Here is a 23262-nt window from a genome sequence, read left to right on the forward strand (position 1 = left end):
AATTTTAATTGCCACAAATTCTAAATGTACAGTAATTTCATTTCATAATTGCTTACTTGTGTAAACAGTTTTCTCATTCAGAATTTCATAGAGCTTATCATTAATATTTCTTGGTCAGGAGATGAACGTGAAAAAGTAAACACAAAATTTGATATGAGAATATTCACAAAACAATTCTCTCACTGAAATTTGAAAAATTGTACGTAGAACTTTTAGGTAAATGTAATAGTAAATATGTGTCCTAACATTTTGCAATTTATCTTTCTTAAACAATTATGAAATCTAACGAAAATTTAATAAAAATAAGTTATCCCAAGCTCTTTCTATTTAACTAATTGGTACATTATAAACATTAATTTCTGAGTATAACATGACATGAAAAATTCAGATTATAGAGTCATTTGGACACTTTTTATATTTTATTTCTATGATGTTGACAAGGTTAAGTGATGTAAATATAATTGCTTCCAAAATTTTTGCTCAAAACTAATAATGAATTTGAACCTGCTGTTCTTACAAGACTTAGAATAATTGATTATATTTTTAACTTTTTCCCCACCAACCGACCCACGTAAGTTAAAATTTATTCTAATGTAAGTGTGGTTTATTTGTGTTTTATATGAAAATCAGTGATTTTATACATCTTTTAATTTTTTTCTAAAAATATATGTATTTCCAATAATCTTATTTTTCTTATTCTTAATTGTGATATATTTTTGCTCATATTTGCTGATATATATATTCCTATTTTCACTTTTTAATACATTGTGATAATCTTTGCCTTTTATTAATTAAGATGCTTATTGTTCCTGACATTATATGCTCCATATTTCTTATATTTCACATTTAAACATTTTTCTTTTTTTAAATTAACTATGAATTAATTTTTAGCTTTCATTTTAAGTTAAAGGGTACATATGCAAGGATGTTACAGAGGTGAACACATGTCATAGGAATTTGTGATACAACTTATTTGTTACATAGATGAACACGTGTTATGGGAATTTGTGATACAGTTTATTTCATCACCGAGGTATTAAGCCTAGTATCCATTAGTTATTTTTCCTGACCCATTCCTCCTCCCAATCTCTGCGTGCATGTGGGCCCCACTGTGTGTTGTTCCCCTCTATGTGTCCATGTGTTGTCGTCATTTAGCTCCCACTTATAAGTGAGAACGTGTGGTATTTGGTTTTCTGTTCCTGTGTTTGTTTGTCAAGGATAATGGCCTCTAGCTCCATCAATGTCCTGGCAAAGGACATGATCTCATACTTTTTTATGGGTGCATAGTATTCCATGGTATATAGGTACCACATATTGTTTATTTAGTCTATCCTTGATGGGCATTTAGGTTTATTCCATGTCTTTGCTATTGTGACTAGTGCTGCAGTGCACATATGCCTGCATGTGTCTTTATAACAGAATGACTTATATTCTTTTGGGTATATTCCCAGAAATAGGATTGCTGGGTTGAATGGGATTTCTGTCTTTTGGTCATGAGGAATTACCACACTGTCTTCCACAATGGCTGAACTAATTAACCTTCCCACTAATAGTGTATAAGCATTCTTTTTTCTCTACAACCTTGCTAGCATCTGTTTTTTTTTTGACTTCTTAGTAATAGCCATTCTGACTGGTATGAGATGATATCTCATTGTGGTCTTGATTTTTATTTCTCTAATGATCAGTGATGTTAGGCTTTTTTTTTTCATATAATTACTGCCTGCATATATGTATTTTTTTGAAAAGTTTCTGTTCATGTCATTTGCCCGCTTTTTAATGGGGTTGTTTTTATTTTTTATTTTTTCTTCTCATAAATTTGTTTAAGTTCCTAGCAATGCTGGATATTAGACCTTTTTCAGGTACATAGTTTGCAAATATTTTCTCCCATTTTGTAGTTTGTCTGTTTAATCTGTCGATAGCTTCTTTTGCTGTACAGAAGCTCTTTGATAATATCCCATTTGTCAATTTTTGATTTTGTTTCTATTGCTTTTGGCATCTGCATCATGAAATATTTGCCAGTGCCTATTTCCTGAATGATATTGCCTAGGTTGTATTCCAAGGTTTTTATAGTTTTGGGTTTTACTTTTAAGTCTTTAGTCCATCTTATATTGATTTTTGTATATGGTGGAAGGAAGGGGTTCAGTTTCAATTTTCTGCATGTGGCTAGCCAGTTATCTCAGCACCATTTATTGAATAGGGTATTCGTTCCCCATTGTTTGTTTCTGTCAAGTTTGTTGAAGATTAGATAGTTGTTGGTGTGTGATCTTATGTCTGGGTTCTCTATTCTGTTCCATAGGTCTATGTGTCTGTCCTTGTACCAGTACCATGCAGTTTTGATTATTGTAGTCCTGTAGTATAGTTTGAGTCAGGTAGTTTGATGCCTCTTTTTGCTTAGGATCGCCCTGGCCATTTGGACTCTTTTTTGCTTCCCAGTGAATTTTAAAATAGTTTTCTCTAGTTCTGTGAAGCAAGTCAATGTTAATTTAACGGGAATAGCATTGAATCTATAAATAGCTTTGGGCAGTGAGGCCGTTTTCACAATATTGATTCTTCCTATCCATGAGCATGGAATGTTTTTCTATTTATTTGTATCATCTGTGATTTCTTTGAGCAATGTTTTGTAGTTCTTCTTGTAGAGACCTTTCACCTGCCTAGTTAGCTATATTCCTAGGTGTTTTATTCTTTTTGTGACGATTGTGAATGGGACTTCATTAGTGATTTGGCTCTCCGCTTGACTGTTGTTGGTGTATCAGAATGCTAGCAATTTCTGTACATTGATTTTGAATCCTGAGATTTTGCTAAAGTTGCTTATCAGTTTAAGAAGCTTTGAGGCTGCTGAGACAATGGGGTTAATTGTAGATATAGGATCATGTCATCCACAAAGAGGAATAATTTAGCTTCTTCTCTTTCTATTATTTCTTTGTCTTGCCTGATTGCCCTGCCCAGAACTTTAAATACTATGTTAAATAGGAGTGGTGAGAGGGGGCACCTTAGCTCATGGCAGTTTTCAAGGGAAATACTTCCAGCTTTTGCCCATTGATTATGATGTTAACTGTGGTTTTGTCATACGTGGCTCTTATTGTTTTGAGGTATGTTCTTTCAATAGCTAGTTTATTGAGAGTTTTTAACATGAAGGGATGTTGAATTTTATCAGAAGTCTTTTCTGAAGGAAATTGAGACACACACAAAAACATTCAAAAGATTAAACAACCCAGAGTTTATTTTTTGAAAAAAATTATAAGACAGACCACTAGCTATACTAACCAAGAAGAAAAAAGAGAAGATTCAAATACACAAAATCAGAAATGATAAAAGGAAAGTTACTACTGACTGCACAGAAATACAAACAACCATCAGAGAATATTATAAACACCTCTATGCACATAAACTAGAAAATCTATAAGAAATAGATAAATTCCTAGACACATACACTGTCCCAAGGTTGAACCAAGAAGAAATTGAATCACTGAACACACCAATAACAAGTTCTGAAATTGAGGCAGTAATAAATAGCCTACTAACCAAAAAAAGCCCAGGACCAGATAGATTCACAGGTGAATTCTACCTGAGGTACAGAGATGAACTAGTACTATTCCTACTGAAACTATCCAAATAATTGGAAAGGAACTCCTCCCTAACTCATTCTATAAGGACAGCATCATCCTGATACCAAAATCTGGCAGAGACACAACAAAAAATGAAAATTTCAGGCCCATATCTTAGATGAACATCAATGCAAAAATCCTCAACAAAATACTGGCCAACCGAATTCAGCAGCACATCAAAGAAGCTTATCCACCACAATCGAATAGTCTTCATCCCCAGGATGCAAGGTTGGTCCAACATATGAAAATCAATAAATGTGATTCATCATAAAATTAATTCATCATTAATTCTGTGATTCAGAATTAAAGACAAAAAAGTCACAATTATCTCAAAAGATGCAGAAAGGCTTTTGATAAAATTCAACATACTTTTTAATTTTCTCTAGATCATTTTAAATGTTTTATCTTGCCATGACTTGCCCTAATACAAAGTAAATTCTATAATAGGACTTTGTATTGACTGAGGGGACCCTAGTTACCTGGGAATTTAAACATTTGTTTCTTTTTCCTTATTTGTCTATTTCTATGCCCAGCTTAAATAAAACCTATTTCTCCTTGCCCATGGAATTAAGGAGTGACCATTTTTGCACTTGTACCTACCCTTTACCTTAAACCTCTAAAATTTGTGGTTTTTTGGAAATTTTAGACTTGAAGTTCCTCATATTATAAGGGATTATATACATTATGTTAATTCTGGTTTTTAAATTATCTTACAGTTAAAAGTATAATATATTTAGATTTGCTATCCTAGATGAAATATTCTATCATGTCCTTGTACTTTCATTGGAGGGGTGGGGAAGTGGAATAACGCTTTGTCAAAATATAGAGAAAAAATATATGTGAGAAAAATGCATTTAGAGATCTTGATATCAAAACGCAAAAATGATGGTTTTCCATATAAGGGATCCTTTGTTGTCTAAAAATTATCATATTTTTGTTTACCTTCAAACTTTGAAACTCTGTTGTACTATACAGTTTCTTTTAGTCTTATCAAGGAAGAATCTGATGCTATATTCAGTCTCTGTACACTGTACAGAATATTGTAAGGTTGTCTTTTGTGTTTGTGTGTGTTCTTAGAATTATTGCCAGCAAGGGTCTAAGGTTTGTGCTTGTTGTTTTTTTCTATTTGACAGTCAATTGTTACGTATTTTCCAAAATATCACGTTTTTTCATTTTTTTTAAGTTGTATTATTTATTTGGTATTGTTTTGCTCTATTTCTTTTAAAGTTAGTAAAATAATGAGACCCTTTGTTGTCTTCAGGTATTTAAATAAATGTGAATTAATTCAGAAGAGGATTAAGTTAAAAAGAGTAAGTTAAAAAGATGCATAAGGATAGATCACACCTGTAATCCTAGCAATTTGAGAAGCTGATGCAGGAGGATTACGTGAGCCCAGGAGTTCAAGACCAGCCTGGGCAACAAAGCAAGACCCTATCTAAAAAAATGCATAAGTGATATTCTGATTCTAATGTTAAAATGCTGTGCACTAAATATTCAACAACAAAAACATAGATATGTAAAATAGAATACTACTTCATGGAACTCAGGGCTATAATTCAAACTCACTTTATTGAAATCTCTTTTTATATGTAGAAAAGAGGTAATCAGTTTCAATATACTGTATAAACAATTTAGCAAAGTGAGTGTAAATGGACAGGACACAACATCTATAGGAAAATTATAGGGAATACTCACACTATTGAATATTATGAGTCTAATTTTTAAAATGTGCCTGTGAATTCTTTATACATACAGGTATGAGAAGTTCGTGGTATCTTGTTATGGATATCATTTGGCAAAAATCTATTAATGTGTGTGTGTTTGTGGATGTGGGTACATGTATTTATAAATGCATTTGATATATATGAATGAAACACAACATCTTTAGCAGCTGGAAATGGTACTGAAATAGTGGCTGAGGAATTTCACTTCTATACACTTTTATTGTTTGAATTTTACAAAATAATGTGCTTACTTGTTTTATTTTAAAATGAAAATACTAAACTGTTGAAATATTAATACAAAGGCATGAATAATACAGAAACATTGTCAAATGTTAACTTCTAGCAATGCAAGCTTATCATAAAGTTGTATTTGATCGTTGATTTTTAATATTTGCTTTGCACATATGTTATTTTATTATGGAAAATATAATTACTTAAAAATAAGATGCGCATTATTGACCAATAATGTCAAATGTTGAAAAGGGGCTAGGATAAGGAATTAGAGTGGCCAAGTCAATTGATGTTTATTTTATCACAATACTTTGTATAGACATTGCAGTGCATGAATAGAAAATGTCCAAATAGTGACAATAAATGTTTTCAAATTACAGAATAAGATAACAGTCATTAAAAAAATTTAACCTCTCTGAATATGAAGGCTACAAGTTTATTAAATTTTATTTTTTAAAGATGATTGAGGAAGACATTAAACATGCTCAGGCCAGAAATAAACTTTCATGTAGGTATTTTGCCATCTGGCCATTATGTTGTGAAAATTTGTACTACTTTTTCTGACCTATTTCTCATATTTTATAGTCATAATAATCTTAAGAAAAAATAATTATTCTATGAAGTTTAGGTATTTATATCAGGTACAAAGACTAAGATGACTCAAACTGTTTCTGTATTTTTCTGTTTCAGATATGTAATAATTTTGGTAATTGTCAATGCTTCCCTGGACATAAACCTCCAGATTGTAAATTCCAGTTTGGTTCCCCAGGGGGTAGTATTGATGATGGAAATTTTCAGAAATCTGGTAAGTGGAAATTTATTTTCTAAGGCAAAATACAAGGTTGTTTTATATAAAGCTAATTAAAGAAATCTAAGTTATCTTGAATGGTAGCTTCATCTACATTGCAGTAGTTCCTCCTTATTTGTGGGCGATACATTCTAAAACCCTCAGTGGATGCCTGAAACTGTAGATAGCGCCAAGCTCTAAATGTACTGTTTTATCCTACATATACATATCTATGATAAAGTTTAATTCATCAGTTAGGCTCAGTAACAGCAATGACTAACTGTCCTTCCATGTTTTATGCCCTGGCGCCTCCTTTGCACTTTCATTACTGTAGGTTCTATTGGTCTTCTTCTTCCAGAAGACTGACTTCATTACAATTGATAACTGGCTTTGGATGATATCCTTTCTCCCTGATTAACGTCAACTCTGCTGGAAATGTGGAAGCTGCTTTTTCATCAGCAGACACAGCCTCTCTAGTAATTTTTCCATTTTTCAGTCCAGACATATTTCTGAATCTGTGTAACCATCTCCTACTTGCAATAAATGTCTCACTTATTTCAGGGAATTCCATGCTGAAGTATTTCTATAGGTTCAAATGTTTTCTGGTGCAACACATTGCTGTTAATCAGAACACATTTTCTGTTCATGTCTTCTACTTACAAATTTACCATCTTTTCTGTCTTAACTAAGCGTTTATCATGCACTGCAGTCTTAACTTTTGTAGTTCGAGATACATCAGCAAAACTAGTACAGATTTCTTTCTCCTTTACAACTTTATAGACTGAAGATTTGTTTTAACCATAGATCTTAGCAATGAATAGTTTCCTTATTAAGGAAAATATGTATGTATATTTTGTATGTATATTTTGTCAAATGTTGACATTTATAAATATAAACATGTTTATTTAAATATTAAAATATACACATACATTTGTAAGTATGCGTATACATTTTTTCTTACATATATTTGGAATATGTATGTATTAATATATTTTCCTTATTAAGTCAAAAGTATTCACACTTTTCCTTAAGGAAAGAATTTTTGCCTTCTCTTGGGCATATACAAATTGATGGCTTCACTAATCTTGCCCTTTGCGATCATAATGAAGTAAAATAAGGGTGATTTGAACAAAGCACTGTAATGGCATAACAGTCAACCTGATAACTAAGATGGCAAAGTGACTAATGGACAGGTAGCGTATACAGTATGTGTTCGTTTGGAAAGATTCAGGTCCTGGGTGAGACAGAAAGGAATGATGGGAGATTTCATCATGCTACCCAGAACAGCGTGCAGTTTAAATCTCATGAATTGTTGATTTCCAGAATTTTTCATTTAATATTTTCACACAGTGGTCGCCCATGGTTGTTACTGTGCAACCAAAGCTGTAGATAAAGGGGAGTGACTACTGTAATCTTACACAATATTTATAATCAGATATTCCCAGAGATATTCAACTTCAATTAACTCAAATTAAGTTAGAACACAGTACCACTAAGTTTCAACAAATGTCATTCAATAAAATTTTTGAGGCCGGGCGCGGTGGCTCAAGCCTGTAATCCTAGCACTTTGGGAGGCCGAGACGGGCGGATCACGAGGTCAGGAGATTGAGACCATCCTGGCTAACCCGGTGAAACCCCGTCTCTACTAAAAAATACAAAAAACTAGCCGGGCCAGGTGGCAGGCGCATGTAGTCCCAGCTACTCCGGAAGCTGAGGCAGGAGAATGGCGTAAGCCCGGGAGGCGGAGCTTGCAGTGAGCTGAGATCCGGCCACTGCACTCCAGCCTGGGCGACAGAGCGAGACTCCGTCTCAAAAAAAAAAAAAAAAAAAAAAAAAAAATTTTTGAAATTCACGTATAGAATAATAAAAATTACACAAATGTTTTTCATTCCATATTATTACAAACTCTGTAGGCTGTTTAAAAAAAAAACTGTACCATACAGTGTTTATTCTCAATGAACTTTGAAAAATATGGCAAAATACACATGCATTTTTTTAGGAAATAATAGTAAATCAATCACATTTTGAGTGATGGCATACACATTTATACTTTAATTGTTTCTATAAATGAAGGCAATATTGAAGCGGGATATTTCCGTGACCCCTTCATGGGACTTGTGACAGGGGTGCCTCATTTGCACAACTTGCAGTTCTCAACTCCTTGCAGGAGGGAGTGTGTGAGTGAATGAGGCGGGAACTGGAGTGCATGAGCACTGGAACCAGCTGGCTCCTTCAGTGCCAGCACAGGCAAACTCCACACACTGGGACCTGCTGTGGTCCAACCCTTGAAGGAGGGAGAACATCGGTAAGTGGGTGCAGGAGTCAGGGCGAGTGCTTTTGAGCCTCGGCAGGAGCAAAGGACGTTGAATACTTAAGATGCCTTTGAAGAAAAAATATGTTGTAGGAAATACACTGCCCAATATTGAAACTCACTATAAAGCTACAGTAATCAAGTCAGTGTGGTACTGTCATTAACGCAGACATACAGGTCAATAAAATAGAATAAGAAACCAGAAACAGATATACAAATATATGGAAATTGGATTTCTAATAAACGTTCAAAGCAATACAATGGACAAAGTTTAGCTTTTTAAACAAATTGTGCTAGAATAATAATATATTTATATGTAAAAAAGATAAACCTAGAGCTGTATTTCACAGAATGTTCAAAAATTAAGGATTACAGACCAAAATATGAAACTTCTAGCACCAAGCGGACCTAAAAGACATCTACAGAACTCTCCACCCCAAATCAACAGAATATACATTCTTCTCAGCACCACATCACACTTATTCCAAAATTGACCACATAGTTGGAAGTAAAGCACTCCTCAGCAAATGTACAGGAACAGAAATTATAACAAACTGTCTCTCAGACCACAGTGCAATCAAACTAGAACTCAGGACTAAGAAAATCAGTCAAAACCGCTCAACTACGTGGAAACTGAACAACTTGCTCCTGAATGACTACTGGGTACATAACGAAATGAAGGCAGAAATAAAGATGTTCTTTGAAACCAATGAGAACAAAAATACAACATACCAGAATCTCTGGGACACATTTAAAGCAGTGTGTAGAGGGAAATTTATGGCACTAAATGCCCACAAGAGAAAGCAGGAAAGATCTCAAATTGACACCCTAGCATTGCAATTAAAAGAACTAGAGAAGCAAGAGTAAACACATTCACAAGCTAGCAGAAGGCAAGAAATAACTAAGATCAGAGCAGAACTGAAGGAGATAGAAACACAAAAAACCCTCCAAAAAATCAATGAATCCAGGAGCTGGTTTTTCGAAAAGATCAACAAAATTGATAGACCACTAGCAAGACTAATAAAGAAGAAAAGAGAGAAGAATCAAATAGATGCAATAAAAAATGATAAAGGGGATATCACCACCGACCCCACAGAGATACAAACTACCATCAGAGAATACTATAAACACCTCTATGCAAATAAACTAGAAAGCGTAGAAGAAATGGATAATTTCCTGGACACTTACACTCTCCCAAGACTAAACCAGGAAGAAGTTGAATCCCTGAATACACCAATAACAGGCTCTGAAATTGAGGCAATAATTAATAGCCTACCAACCAAACAAAGTCCAGGACCAGACAGATTCACAGCTGAATTCTACCGGAGGTACAAGGAGGAGCTGGTACCATTCCTTCTGAAACTATTCCAATCAATAGAAAAAGAGGGAATCCTCCCTAACTCATTTTATGAGGCCAATATCATCCTGATACCAAAGCCTGGCAGAGACACAACAAAAAAAGAGAATTTTAGACCAATATCCCTGATGAACATTGATGCAGAAATCCTCAATAAAATACTGGCAAACCAAATCAGGCAGCACATCAAAAAGCTTATCCACCATGATCAAGTGGGCTTCATCCCTGGGATGCAAGGCTGGTTCAACATATGCAAATCAATAAACGTAATCCAGCATATAAACAGAACCAAAGACAAAAACCACATGATTATCTCCATAGATGCAGAAAAGGCCTTTGACAAAATTCAACAGCCCTTCATGCTAAAAACGCTCAATAAATTCGGTATTGATGGAACGTATCTCAAAATCATAAGAACTATTTATGACAAACCCACAGCCAACATCCTACTGAATGGACAAAAACTGGAAGCGGTCCCTTTAAAAACTGGCACAAGACAGGCATGCCCTCTCTCACCACTCCTATTCAACATAGTGTTGGAAGTTCTGGCTAGGGCAATCAGGCAAGAGAAAGAAATCAAAGGTATTCAGTTAGGAAAAGAAGAAGTCAAATTGTCCCTGTTTGCAGATGACATGATTGTATATTTAGAAAACCCCATCATCTCAGCCCAAAATCTCCTTAAGCTGATCAGCAACTTCAGCAAAGTCTCAGGATACAAAATCAATGTGCAAAAATCACAAGCATTCTTATATACCAGTAACAAACAAACAGAGAGCCAAATCATGAATGAACTTCCATTCACAATTGCTTCAAAGAGAATAAAGTACCTAGGAATCCAACTTACAAGGGATGTAAAGGACCTCTTCAAGGAGAACTACAAACCACTGCTCAGTGAAATAAAAGAGGACACAAACAAATGGAAGAACATAGCATGCTCATGGATAGGAAGAATCAATATTGTGAAAATGGCCATACTGCCCAAGGTAATTTATAGATTCAAAGCCATCCCCATTGAGCTACCAATGCCTTTCCTCACAGAATTGGAAAAAACTGCTTTAAACTTGATATGCAACCAAAAAAGACCCTGCATTGCCAAGACAATCCTAAGTCAAAAGAACAAAGCTGGAGGCATCATGCTACCTGACTTCAAACTATACTGCAAGGCTACAGTAACCAAAACAGCATGATACTGGTACCAAAACAGAGATATAGACCAATGGAACAGAACAGAGTCCTCAGAAATAATACCACACATCTACAGCCATCTGATCTTTGACAAAGCTGACAAAAACAAGAGATGGGGAAAGGATTCCCTATTTAATAAATGGTGCTGGGAAAATTGGCTAGCCATAAGTAGAAAGCTGAAACTGGATCCTTTCCTTCCTCTTTACATGAAAATTAATTCCAGATGGATTACAAACTTAAATGTTAGACCTAAAACCATAAAAACCTGAGAAGAAAACATATGTAATACCATTCAGGACATAGGCATGGGCAAGGACTTCATGTCTAAAACTCCAAAAGCAATGGCAACAAAAGCCAAAATTGACAAATGGGATCTAATTAAACTAAAGAGCTTCTACACAGCAAAAGAAACTATCATCAGAATGAAGAGGCAACCTAGAGAATGGGAGAAAATGTTTGCAATCTACTCATCTGACAAAGGGCTAATATCTAGAACCTATAAAGAATGCAATCAAGTTTACAAGAAAAAAACAACCCCATCAAAAAGTGGGCAAAGGATATGAACAGACACTTCTCAAAAGAAGACATTCATACAGCCAACAGACATGAAAAAAATGCTCATCATCACTGGCCATCAGAGAAATGCAAATCAAAACCACAATGAGATACCATCTCACACCAATTAGAATGGCGATCATTAAAAAGTCAGGAAACAACAGGTGCTGGAGAGGATGTGGAGAAATAGGAACACTTTTACACTGTTGGTGGGATTGTAAACTGGTTCAGCCATTGTGGAAAACAGTATGGCGATTCCTCAAGGATCTAGAACTAGAAATACCATTTGACCCAGCCATCCGAATACTGGATATATACCCAAAGGATTGTAAGTCATGCTGCTATAAAGACACATGCACACACATGTTTATTGCGGCACTATTCACAATAGCAAAGACTTGCAATCAACCCAAATGTCCATCAGTGATAGACTGGATTAAGAAAATGTGGGACATATACACCATGGAATACTATGCAGTCATAAAAAGGAATGAGTTCGTGTCCTTTGTAGGGACATGGATGCAGCTGGAAACCATCATTCTCAGCAAACTATCGCAAGAACAGAAAACCAAACACCGCATGTTCTCACTCATAGGTGGGAATTGAACAATGAGAGCACTTGGACACTGGAAGGAGAACATCACACACCGGGGCCTATCATGGGGAGGGGAGAGGGGGTAGGGATGGCACTGGGAGTTATACGTGATGTAAATGATGAGTTGATGGGTGTTGACAAGTTGATGGGTGCAGCACACCAACATGGCACGGGTGTGCATATGTGACAGACCTGCACATTGTGCACATGTACCCTAGAACTTAAAGTATAATTAAAAAAAAAAAGAGACAGAAATCCTCAGTGACTTTGAGCACAGATTTTGTAGGTATGACACCAAAAATATGACCCCAAAATGTGATAAATTGGACAACATAAAAAATTTAGGACTTTTGCTATTCAAAAGCCACTGTTAGGGGAATAAAAGGGCAAGACACTGCTTCTTAACAAATACTTGTAAAATATACACCTGATAATATATTTGTATTCAGAATATATAGTGAATCCTTGAAATTTAATTTAAAAAACCAACTCTATAGAAAAGGGGGACAAAATAAGTATATGTAAAGATGCCCAACATCATAGGTCATCGGAGAAATGCAAATTAAAATCACAAATAGATGCTATTCATTCCTTTAAAAATTGCTTACATTTAAAAGGGCTGACCACATTAACTGTGGCCAAGATGTGGGGTTAGGAACCATATACTGATATTTAAAACAAAATTTAAAACACTGATATTTAAAACAAAATTTATAGTTTCAGAGATTCTTAAGGAGGTAAATATAAATCACCATATAATACAGCTATTACACTATTTACCCAATAGAATAGAATGCTGATGCCCATACAAAGCCTTAGATATAAATGTATATAGTAACAATTTTTGTAATAGATAAAATCTGGAAACAATAAATATAAATCAAAATGTATACAGTAACAATTTTTGTAATAGATAACACCTGGAAACAATGTAAATATAAATCAACAGATGGCTAAACAATGTGTAGTCTCTCAATACAGTGTAATACTATCAAACAAGAAAAAGAAACAAACTTGTTATGTACACCAATATGGATGAACCTCAACATTTATGCTAAATGAAACATGTTAGACTATAAAGAATACATATTGTCTTGTTCTATTTACATATAAGTATAAAAAAATGAAAGCTAATGTATAATGAAAGAATACAGACCAGATTAGCGGCTGCCTGTAGGGGGAGTGGCAACATGGCAGGATTAGTGGGCATGGGAAATGTGTGTGGATTATGGATATATGCATTGTTTGCATTTTTTATGGTTTCATGGCAGTATACATATAACAAAACCTATCAAATTATACACCTAAAATATGGGCATTTATTTTATGTCAATCATCTCTCAGTAAAGCTGTTAAAACAACAACATTAAAATAATTTATAAAAGAATTTACACTATTTTGTTGCCAACTCTTAGGCACTAGTTAAACTCACTCTATTATCAAATAAAATTTTATAAACACTTTACATTAAGTGAAAAAACTAACACATCAAAACAAAAAAAAAATAGAATGCTTGCCTTATATTTAAAATGTTTGCCTTATATTTGTGAGGGTTATTATTTGTTTATATTTGTGAGATTATATTTGTGACATTTCATCCAACTGTACAGTGGTGTTTGCATTTCATTTTACATGAAGAATAACTAGGGAAAGAAGAAAAATACCAAAGATAAGTAAAAATGAAGACACTCATTTACTACTAATAGGAATATAATGGTTACAACCACTTAGGGAAATCATTGGAAATATTTACTAATGTTCAATACGATAATATGCAAGCATTGACACTTCCCATGTATGCATATGTCTGAGAGATTTTTAAACACAATGTTGACCAAAAGACATGCTGTAAAATATTCACAGCAGCACTCTTCGTAATACCTCAAATTTCAAACTACCCAAATATCTGTCAGAATATCAGAAATTAATACCTGCTGTTTCTTCTATTTATTTATTTATTTATCTATTTATTTAAGACGGAGTCTCGCTCTGTCGCCCAGGCTGGAGTGCAGTGGCGCGATCTCGGCTCACTGTAAGCTCCGCCTCCCGGGTTTACACCATTCTCCTGCCTCAGCCTCTCGCAGTAGCTGGGACTACAGGCGCTCACCACCACGCGCGGCTAATTTTTGTATTTTTTTAGTAGAGACGGGGTTTCACCATGGCCTCGATCTCCTGACCTCGTGATCCATTCGCCTCAGCCTCCCAAAGTGCTGGGATTTACACTTGCTATTTCTACGCAAAGGTATAGTATGCATCAATTAGAATAAGCATTTTACAACTATAAGCAACAACATCTGTGAATTTCAAAAGTCAGTAATGAACAAAGTCAGAAAACAATGTGTATGCACTATAATTCCATTTATATAACATTTAAAATCTGTCAAAAATGATCCACGCTCACCCTATTCAATAAATGGTGCTGAGAAAGTTGAATAACCACATGCACAAGAATAAAACTATGTATTTCAACTTATACAAAAATTAACCCAAGACGGATTAACAAATGTAAGACTTGAAAGTATAAAAATTCTTACAGAAAACCTCCAAAATCCTTTTCTGGATATTGGCATAGGCAAAGAATTTATAACTCAAAGACCTCAAAAGCAAATGCAACAAAAGTAAAAATGGACAAATGGGACTTTTTAATTAAACTAAAAAGTGTCTGCAAAGAAAAACTAATTATCAACAAAGTAAGCAGACAACCTACAGAATGAGGGAAAATATTTGCAAACTATATATTAACAAAGTACTGTTATCCAGAATCTACAAGGAACTAAAAAACTCAAAAAGAAAAATATGAACAACCCCATCAAAAAATTGGCAAAAGACATGAACAGACACTTTACAAAAGAACAGACACTTTACAAGAGGTCAAAAAACGTATGAAGAAATGATCAGCATCACTAATCATCAGAGAAATGCAAATTAAAACTACAATGAGTTATCATGTTATCAGAATGGTTAGTATTCAAAAGTCATAAAACAACAGATGTTGGTGAGGATGTGGAGAAAAGGGAACACTTGTATACTGTTGGTGGAAATGTACATTAGTACTATCACTATGGAAAACACTATGAAGATTTCTTAAAGAACTAAAAATAGAACTATCACTCAATCCAGGAGTCCTACTACTGACTAGCTATCCAAAAGAAGAGAAATCAGTATACATCTTATATTCATTGCAGAACTAGTCACAATAACAAAGTTATGGAATCAACCTAAGTGTCCATCGATGGAGGACTGGATAAACAACATACACATACACACACACACACACATTTATCATGTGATATATGTTGATATCATATATATATATCAATGGAAGACTGGATAAAGAACACATGGTGCATATATACACACACACACACACACACACACATATATATATATAATATTTTCTCCCATTCTGTAAGGTTGTCTGCCTACTTTGTTGGTTATACCGTGTGTGTGTGTATATATATATACCATGTGTTTTTTATCCAGTCCTCCATTGATGAATACATATTTATATCTCTTGATACATACATCATGGAATACTACTGAGCCATAAAAAAACCAAAACCCAGCAACATGGGAAAGGCATTAACCTAAGTGAAATAACTCAGAATCAGAAAACCAAATGCTGCATGTGCTCACTTATAAGTGGGAGCTAAGCAATGGGTACCATTGGACATTCACAGTGGAATAATAGACACTGGAGACTCCGAAACGTTGGAAGGTGAAAGAGATATGAAGGGTGAAAAATTACCTATTGAATACAATGTACACTATTCCGATGATGGGTACACTAAGGGCCTAGACTTCACCACTACACAACATATCCATGCAGCGAAACTGCACTTGTACTTCCTACATCTATTTTTCTAAGTGTATACAATATCAAAAGATATAAGTATAGCTAATATGTCTGTATTAATAGCAAGTCAAAATGAAAGGAAAATAAGATTCATGCTGTTACAGGCAAAATTAGTGATTTTCTTTGGGAAAGATAGTATCTGGTAAACTAAGTTGGGGAGTTACGTTTCCAAAATTTGTTGCTGGTTACATAGTCTTGTTCAATGTAAATGTATTTTGAGCGGTACAACTTTATGGCACACATTTTTGTTACTATGTTACATACATTAATAAATTTCACTAAATAATTAAACAAACCATGACCTTTGTAACCTTTGGAGAGGAGAAAGGATTAGGAAATGTCCCACAGTGCTTTGGAATTATAACAGGATCTTTTTTGAGACCTGGAGTGTGGGAATGTGTATATTCTTTAGTTAACTCATTACTCATTTTGTTAATGTATTTACGTATTGTATACTTCTCAGAATTGTGTGATATCTCAACTTTTTAAGTATTTAAAAAACCCAAAGGGAATAATATGCTTATAGAATGTCAATGAGTGGAAAGATACACACATACACACATGCACACAGAGGCACATGTAATGTATAGATATATAGATATAGATGCAGACACAAGCATAGGTATAAGTATGAATTTTCTTTACATACGTAGAACATAGACACTAGATGGAGAGAAATTAGTCATTTATAAATGGTTTTCTCTAAGGGAAAAAACTGATTTAGCAAGCGAGTGGGATGGTGGTTTCTCAAAGTATACATTTTAAAAAATTGTAACTTAATCCCTATTACTGTATTAACTTTTAAAGTATTGATGTTACAAATAAGCTGAATACAGCAAACAGCACTCTAAACATGTATACAGCAGATTAATATTAAATAAATATGTGTAAGCAAATAGAAATCCATGAAAAATATAGCACTGTAGTTTGCATTTATGTTCTATTTTTTCCTAGTAGTTTGCAATGCATTAAAACCTCTTTTTATATACTCATATATGATTAAGGTGAAAAAATATAAATGTATTTAAATATCCACTGAGTCCCCACTAATTTATGATATGATTCATTTCTAGATGAATTTTATACTGAAAAAGGCTACAATACACACTGGAACAACTGGTTTATTCTGAGTTTCTACATTGTTCTGCCGTTTTTCATAATTTTCACCATTGTGATCTTTAAGAGAAATGAAATAAGGAAATTATGCAACAGAGAGAATACAGAGTGTAAGTGGTAAATGTGATATAGGATTAATGTATTAGGCTAAATTATCCTAGTCATTAACCAGTGTCATGCATGTTATATAACATTTATATTAATTCTTAAATATACTATTTTAAATCTAATGTAAGTGGTATCTTTATAATTTTGTTTTTCAATAGTTTGTTATTATATCGGGGCAAGCCTAAATTCTGAATGTTCTAGAACTTTTCTTCATGAGTATACTATGCTGTACCAAAGACTTACCAGGTCAGAAAAAAATATAGTTGGTACATTATTTTAAGTGCCCTTCTAGTTAGATCTAATTACACATTGGTGTTGGGTTTACTTGCCATTTTAATATATTTATTCTTGTAATCTGTTCGGATTTTCTGTTCTTTATTAAGTCATGTTTGGAAGCTTGTGACTTAAAAAATATGTCCCTTTCTTCAAAATTGTGTAATTTGTTGCACAAAGTTATTCATTGTATTTTCTTGTAATCATTTTAATGTCTGTAGGGTCAGTATTGAATTATTGCACTTTATTCCTAATTTTGTTTATTTGCATTTTCTTTTTTTTTCTTGTTCAGACCCATTAAAGATTTGTTAATGTTGCTGATATTTTTAAAGATCCTTAAAAGATCCAACTTTTTGTTATAATTATTTTTCACTAGTGTTATTCAGTTTGTATTTCATTAATTACAGGCTAATATTTCTTATCTACTTTTTTTCCTTGCTTGGGGATTGGCTAGTTCTTTTTCTAGTAATTGTAAGGCCAATGCTTACATCATTGTTTTGAGATCTTTGTTCTTCTGATATAGGCATTTAAATCTATAAATTTTCCCTTAGGCTTAGCTGCATTCTATACATTTTGATAGCATATGTTTTCACTTCCATTCAGTTCAAAATATTCTGTTTTTTCTTGTGAATTATTCCCTTGGACACATACATATGAGTAATAAACTCATAATATTGTTTAATTCCCAAATATTTATAGATTTTCCATATTTTTTGTCTTGTTAATTTTCAACTTAGTTGAGCACAAAATATACTTCATATGATTTCAATCATTGTAAATTTAAAATCATTTTAAATTTTTTGAGACTTTTAAATGGCCTAGTATATAGTCTGTCCTGAAGACTGTTCCAAATACACTTGAAGAGAAGGTGTATTTACTATTGTGAATACCCACTGCGTGGGTGGGGAGTTCTATAGAATACAGGTAGGTCAAGGTGGTTGATGGTGTTGTTCAAGTCTTCTATATCCTTGCTGATTATTTTTGTCTAGTTATTCTATCAGCTTTATACCACTTCATGGAAGTATAATTGACATACAAATATGTATACATACTTAATATATACATCTTGATGAGTTTGGAAATAAGTATTCCCCTTTAAACCATCATCACCATCAAGGCCATAAATATATCACCTCCCAAAATTTCCTCCCAAACTCTTTATTACTATTGTTGTTTTACCAAGGTAAGAACACTTGACATAGATCTACCCTGTTAGCAAATATCAAGTATACAATACAGTATTGTTAACTATAGGTACTGTGGTGTATAGCAGAGCTCCAGAATTTATCTTGCATAACTGAATCTTTGTACCCTTTAACCATCACCTTCCCATTCTCTGCTCCCATATTCCTTGGCAACCACTGTTCTACTCTCTACTTCTATGAATTTGATTATTTTTGAGCCCACATGTAGTTAAGATCATGCAACTTTTGTCTGACATATTTCACACAAATTTTGTCTGGCATATTTCCCTTGGCATAATGTCCTCTACATCTATTCATGTGATAACAAATAAGAGAATTTTCTTCATTTTAAAGGATGAGTAATATTCCATTACATACATTTGGCACATTTTCTTTATCTGTTTACCCACGATGGACATTTAGGTTGTTTCCATATCATAGCTATTGTGAACAATGCTACAATGAATATGGTCATGCAAATATCTCTTCAAGGTCTTGACTTCAAGTCCTTTGAATTCATACCCAGAAGTGAGGTTGTGGCATCATATGGTAGTTCTATTTTTCATTTATGAAGAACCTTCATACTGTTTGCATAATGGCTATACCAATTTACGTTTCCACCAACAGTGTACAAGAGTTCCTTTTTCTTCATTTCTTTAGCAACCTTGCTCTCTTTTCCCTTTTTTCAATAACAACCATGTTAACCTAAGATGTGAAGTAAGCCATTCTAAGTAGAAAGTAATATCGCATAGTGGTCTTCATTTATGTTTTCCTGATTATTGGTGATATTAAGTACCTTCTGATACCTGTTATTCCATTCTATGTATTCTTGAAGAAATGTCTATTAAGCTGCTTTGACAATTTTTAAATCAGGTTGTTTGCTTTCTTGCTATTCAGTTGTATGAGATCTACACACACACACACACAGACAAATATATATATGTGTAGGGGTGTGTGTGTGTGTGTGTGTGTGTATATATATATATATATATATAAAGTTTGTAGAGACTATGTCTCTGTCTGTTGCCTCGGCTTGTCTAAACTCTTGAGCTCAAGTAGTCCTCCCGCCTCAGCCTCTCAAAGTGCTGGGATTACTGGCATGAGCCATGGTGCCTGGCCTCCCACACATATTTTTGATATTATGAAACCCTTTATCAGATATATAGTTTGCAAATACTTTGTCTCATTCTATAGGCTATCTTTTTATTTCATTGATTGTTTCTTTTGCTATGCAAAAGCTTTTTGGTTTAATGCAATCACTTTATTTCTGCTTCTATCGCACACACGCCTCACCCCTCACATTGTAATTAGGATGACTTCTTCTTACAGTGGTTGTAACACCCACCTATTAGCTTATACCAATTGCAGGCTGATTGCTAAATTGTTTTCAACATGCCTTGGAGCATAAATTGCTCCATAGTCTGATCAATTAAATCCAAGTGATTTTGCAAAAATAGTCTTTAAACCTAGCCCTTGAAGCTTATTTCTTCCCTCTAATCCCCAAAGAACCATCCTTAGTGACCTCTTTCTTTGGTTGTCTTTGTTAAACTTCTAGCTGCTGTATAATTTAGCTTGTTTCACATATATATATATATTTGTGTATATATATACCATCTTTTCTTAATTGTTTACCATCACAGTCTCCATTGTTTTTGACAGCATCCTTAGACTCACACTTTCCTATCCTCTGTTGTAATTAAGTTATCTTAAAAAAAGATACAGACCAAAATTTTACTCTTGGACATTTATCTCCAAGAAATGAAAATTATGTTCTCTCAGAAACTTGAATTCAAATGTTCATAATACTTTAGTTAATAATAATGAAAAACTAGAAATGACTTCAATGCTCTTCAGTAGGTGAATGGTTACCAAAAGCAGAGTAAATCCATACTATGACATATACTAACTGAAACAAAGCCAGTTTCAAAAGCTGACATACTGTGTGATTGGACTTATATAAAGTTGTTGCAATAGAAAAAAAATCATTATGGGAAAAAGATTAATGATTGTCAGGAACTAGGAATTGTAGGAGAGTTTAATGTGTATGTCTATAAAGGGGGAAGGCATCAAAAAGTCTTGTGTTTATAATATAGTTCTGTATCTTAATGTGATTATAGTTATATGCTACCACACATGTGATCATTTGCACACAACTACACACATGCCAGCATAAGATCGTGTATACCTGGTGAAATATGACAAATCTCTGTGAATTGCATCAATATTAATTTTCTGATTTTCATATTATATTATAGTTAGGCAAAATGTTAGCATAAAGGAGGTTCGGTAAAGGGTACACAGGACCTTCCTGTGTATTTCTTTGAAATGTCCTATGAATATGAAACTATTTCAAAACAGCAAATCAAAAAGTTATTTCATGAACATAAATGTAAAGATAAAGTTATGGAGCTTTTTGAAGAAAACAAAACTTTTGGAGACCCAGAACTATACCAAGAGTTATTTTACATGAGAACAAATCATGATCCATAAGGAAAATTTGAACTTCATAAAAATATAGGAAGCAATTTTTATAAGGTACCTTCAGCAGAAACGAGGAAATAGTATGACGTTAAAAAGTAGACTGGTTAACATTAGGTGACTTCAGGTTATATTTCCCTGCAAATGTTAGAGCAGAGGGCGCTTTCTTATCACATAAGCTGACATTGACCTGTGTAAGGATTAGGCTTTAATTCCTCTCCTGATTTCTTGGAAAGTCAGATAAACAACTTAGTTTCAGTTTGGTTACATGGCACCTTAGGATGAATGGCTCCATTTTAGTTTGTTCTGTTGGAGACTAGTGCAAGAACTCAGCTCAACAATAACCTCCCATAAATTTTATTTAACAACCACTTTCCCAAACAACCATCTTGCAAAATCTTTCTAAGATGAAAAATTAACACTCACACTTAAAACTTTTGAATAATTTAATATTACCCTCATAAAAAGTTTATTTACTCACCCAATTAGCTTAAATCTCAAATGAGATATTCTTTCTGTAGTTACTTTTGATAGAGAAAGATAGATTATTTTAACTGCATTCCCAGGGAAAGTTGTATACATCCTAAAAATGAATTTGTAAAGTATTTCTAGCTATGACATTTCTTCAATATGTCTTGTTTCCTATTAGCCTCTGACCTACTTGAACATAAGGATGGCATCTCTATATTTTGGAAAGAGCTGCTACAAAGGTCCCTGAAATGTCTTCAAGGCCTTTCCCCCATTGTCTTGGATATTAGCACTTGGCTCCTTTTTAGTTAACAGAGATTTTAATAAAATTATGAGTAACTGTATTATTTATCATGCCTTCAGTGATGTATAGTAGACTTCAAAAATGTGTTCAGGTCATAGAGAGTCAGAAAGTCATTATTCTTTAATAGCAACACAGTAAATCTTGATACATTAATTATCAATTATGTGAATTAACAAAATATATGAAAAATAAAGTCTTTAAGGTGTATGGGACTATTTAAATAAATATGACATACAACATATATCACAACCAAAAGCACATGGTTAAAAAATAAATACTTCAGTGAAATAAAAATTTTGGCTATTTGGAGGTTAATTTTTTATGTTATTATTGTTTGTAAGTCAAATAAATATTATATGTTTAGAAGGAAGTGTGGAAAAATGAATTGTAAAAAAGCCAACCTTATTTTGTTTCCTTCTACAAACTGGAGAAGATAATCAATATTTGATTTTGTTTTTAAATATTGCATGAAAGGTATATAAGCAAGAGTATTCCACAGAAGGACAACTTAAGAATGTCTGGCCAAAGAAAAAAAATGCAAAATTGAAATTAGGTAATTCCATTTTTATATTTTTGAGAACTACCATACTGTGTTCCACAGTAGTTTTATAATTCTTCATTCCCACCAGCCGTCCAAAAGTGTTCCAGTTTGCCCATATTCTTGCTAGGATTGTTATTTTCTGCTCTTTAAAAAAACATAGTAGCCATCCTAATGGGTGTGAGGAGATATCTCATTGTGGTTTTGATTTGCATTTCACTAATGATTAGTGATATTGAACATATTTTCTTGTGTTTGTGGGCCACAGAGGATGGGAAGTTGTTGAATACGTATCATTCAATGAGGAGTTATTCTTTACTGAGCACAGAAGTTCATTTTCGCAAGATGAAAATGTTTCTGGAGACAGATGGTGATAGTTTCACAGCAATATCAATGTACTTAGTACCACTGAACTGTACACTTTAAAATGGTTAGAATGTGTATTTTACTACATAAAGTATTTTTATAAACTGAATAAAGAAATTGTGAAAAAATTAAAGTCAGCAACCTGAATATTAACTATAAAATGAAAATTATTTCCATGTTAATTCTATTGTTTTCATGTGTGAACGTCATATTAATGGGGA

General features: G+C 33.6%; 1 protein-coding gene across 3 annotated transcripts in view; it reads left to right on the forward strand.

Annotated features, from left to right (window-relative positions):
- The window catches only part of LOC103215664 (disintegrin and metalloproteinase domain-containing protein 18), a 147249-nt gene that overhangs the window by 123094 nt on the left and 893 nt on the right, over positions 1 to 23262 (forward strand). For 2 of the 3 annotated variants that reach the window (XM_037983546.2, XM_037983547.2), the window contains 2 exons: positions 6251 to 6365; positions 17280 to 17439. In XM_037983546.2, the coding sequence (XP_037839474.2) occupies positions 6251 to 6365; positions 17280 to 17439 (275 nt within the window). The remainder of the gene's footprint in view (positions 1 to 6250; positions 6366 to 17279; positions 17440 to 23262) is intronic. The other variant, XM_007962251.3, reaches the window with a different exon arrangement.

This window comes from Chlorocebus sabaeus, chromosome 8 (assembly GCF_047675955.1).
Source record: "Chlorocebus sabaeus isolate Y175 chromosome 8, mChlSab1.0.hap1, whole genome shotgun sequence".
Taxonomy (NCBI): Eukaryota; Metazoa; Chordata; class Mammalia; order Primates; family Cercopithecidae; genus Chlorocebus; species Chlorocebus sabaeus.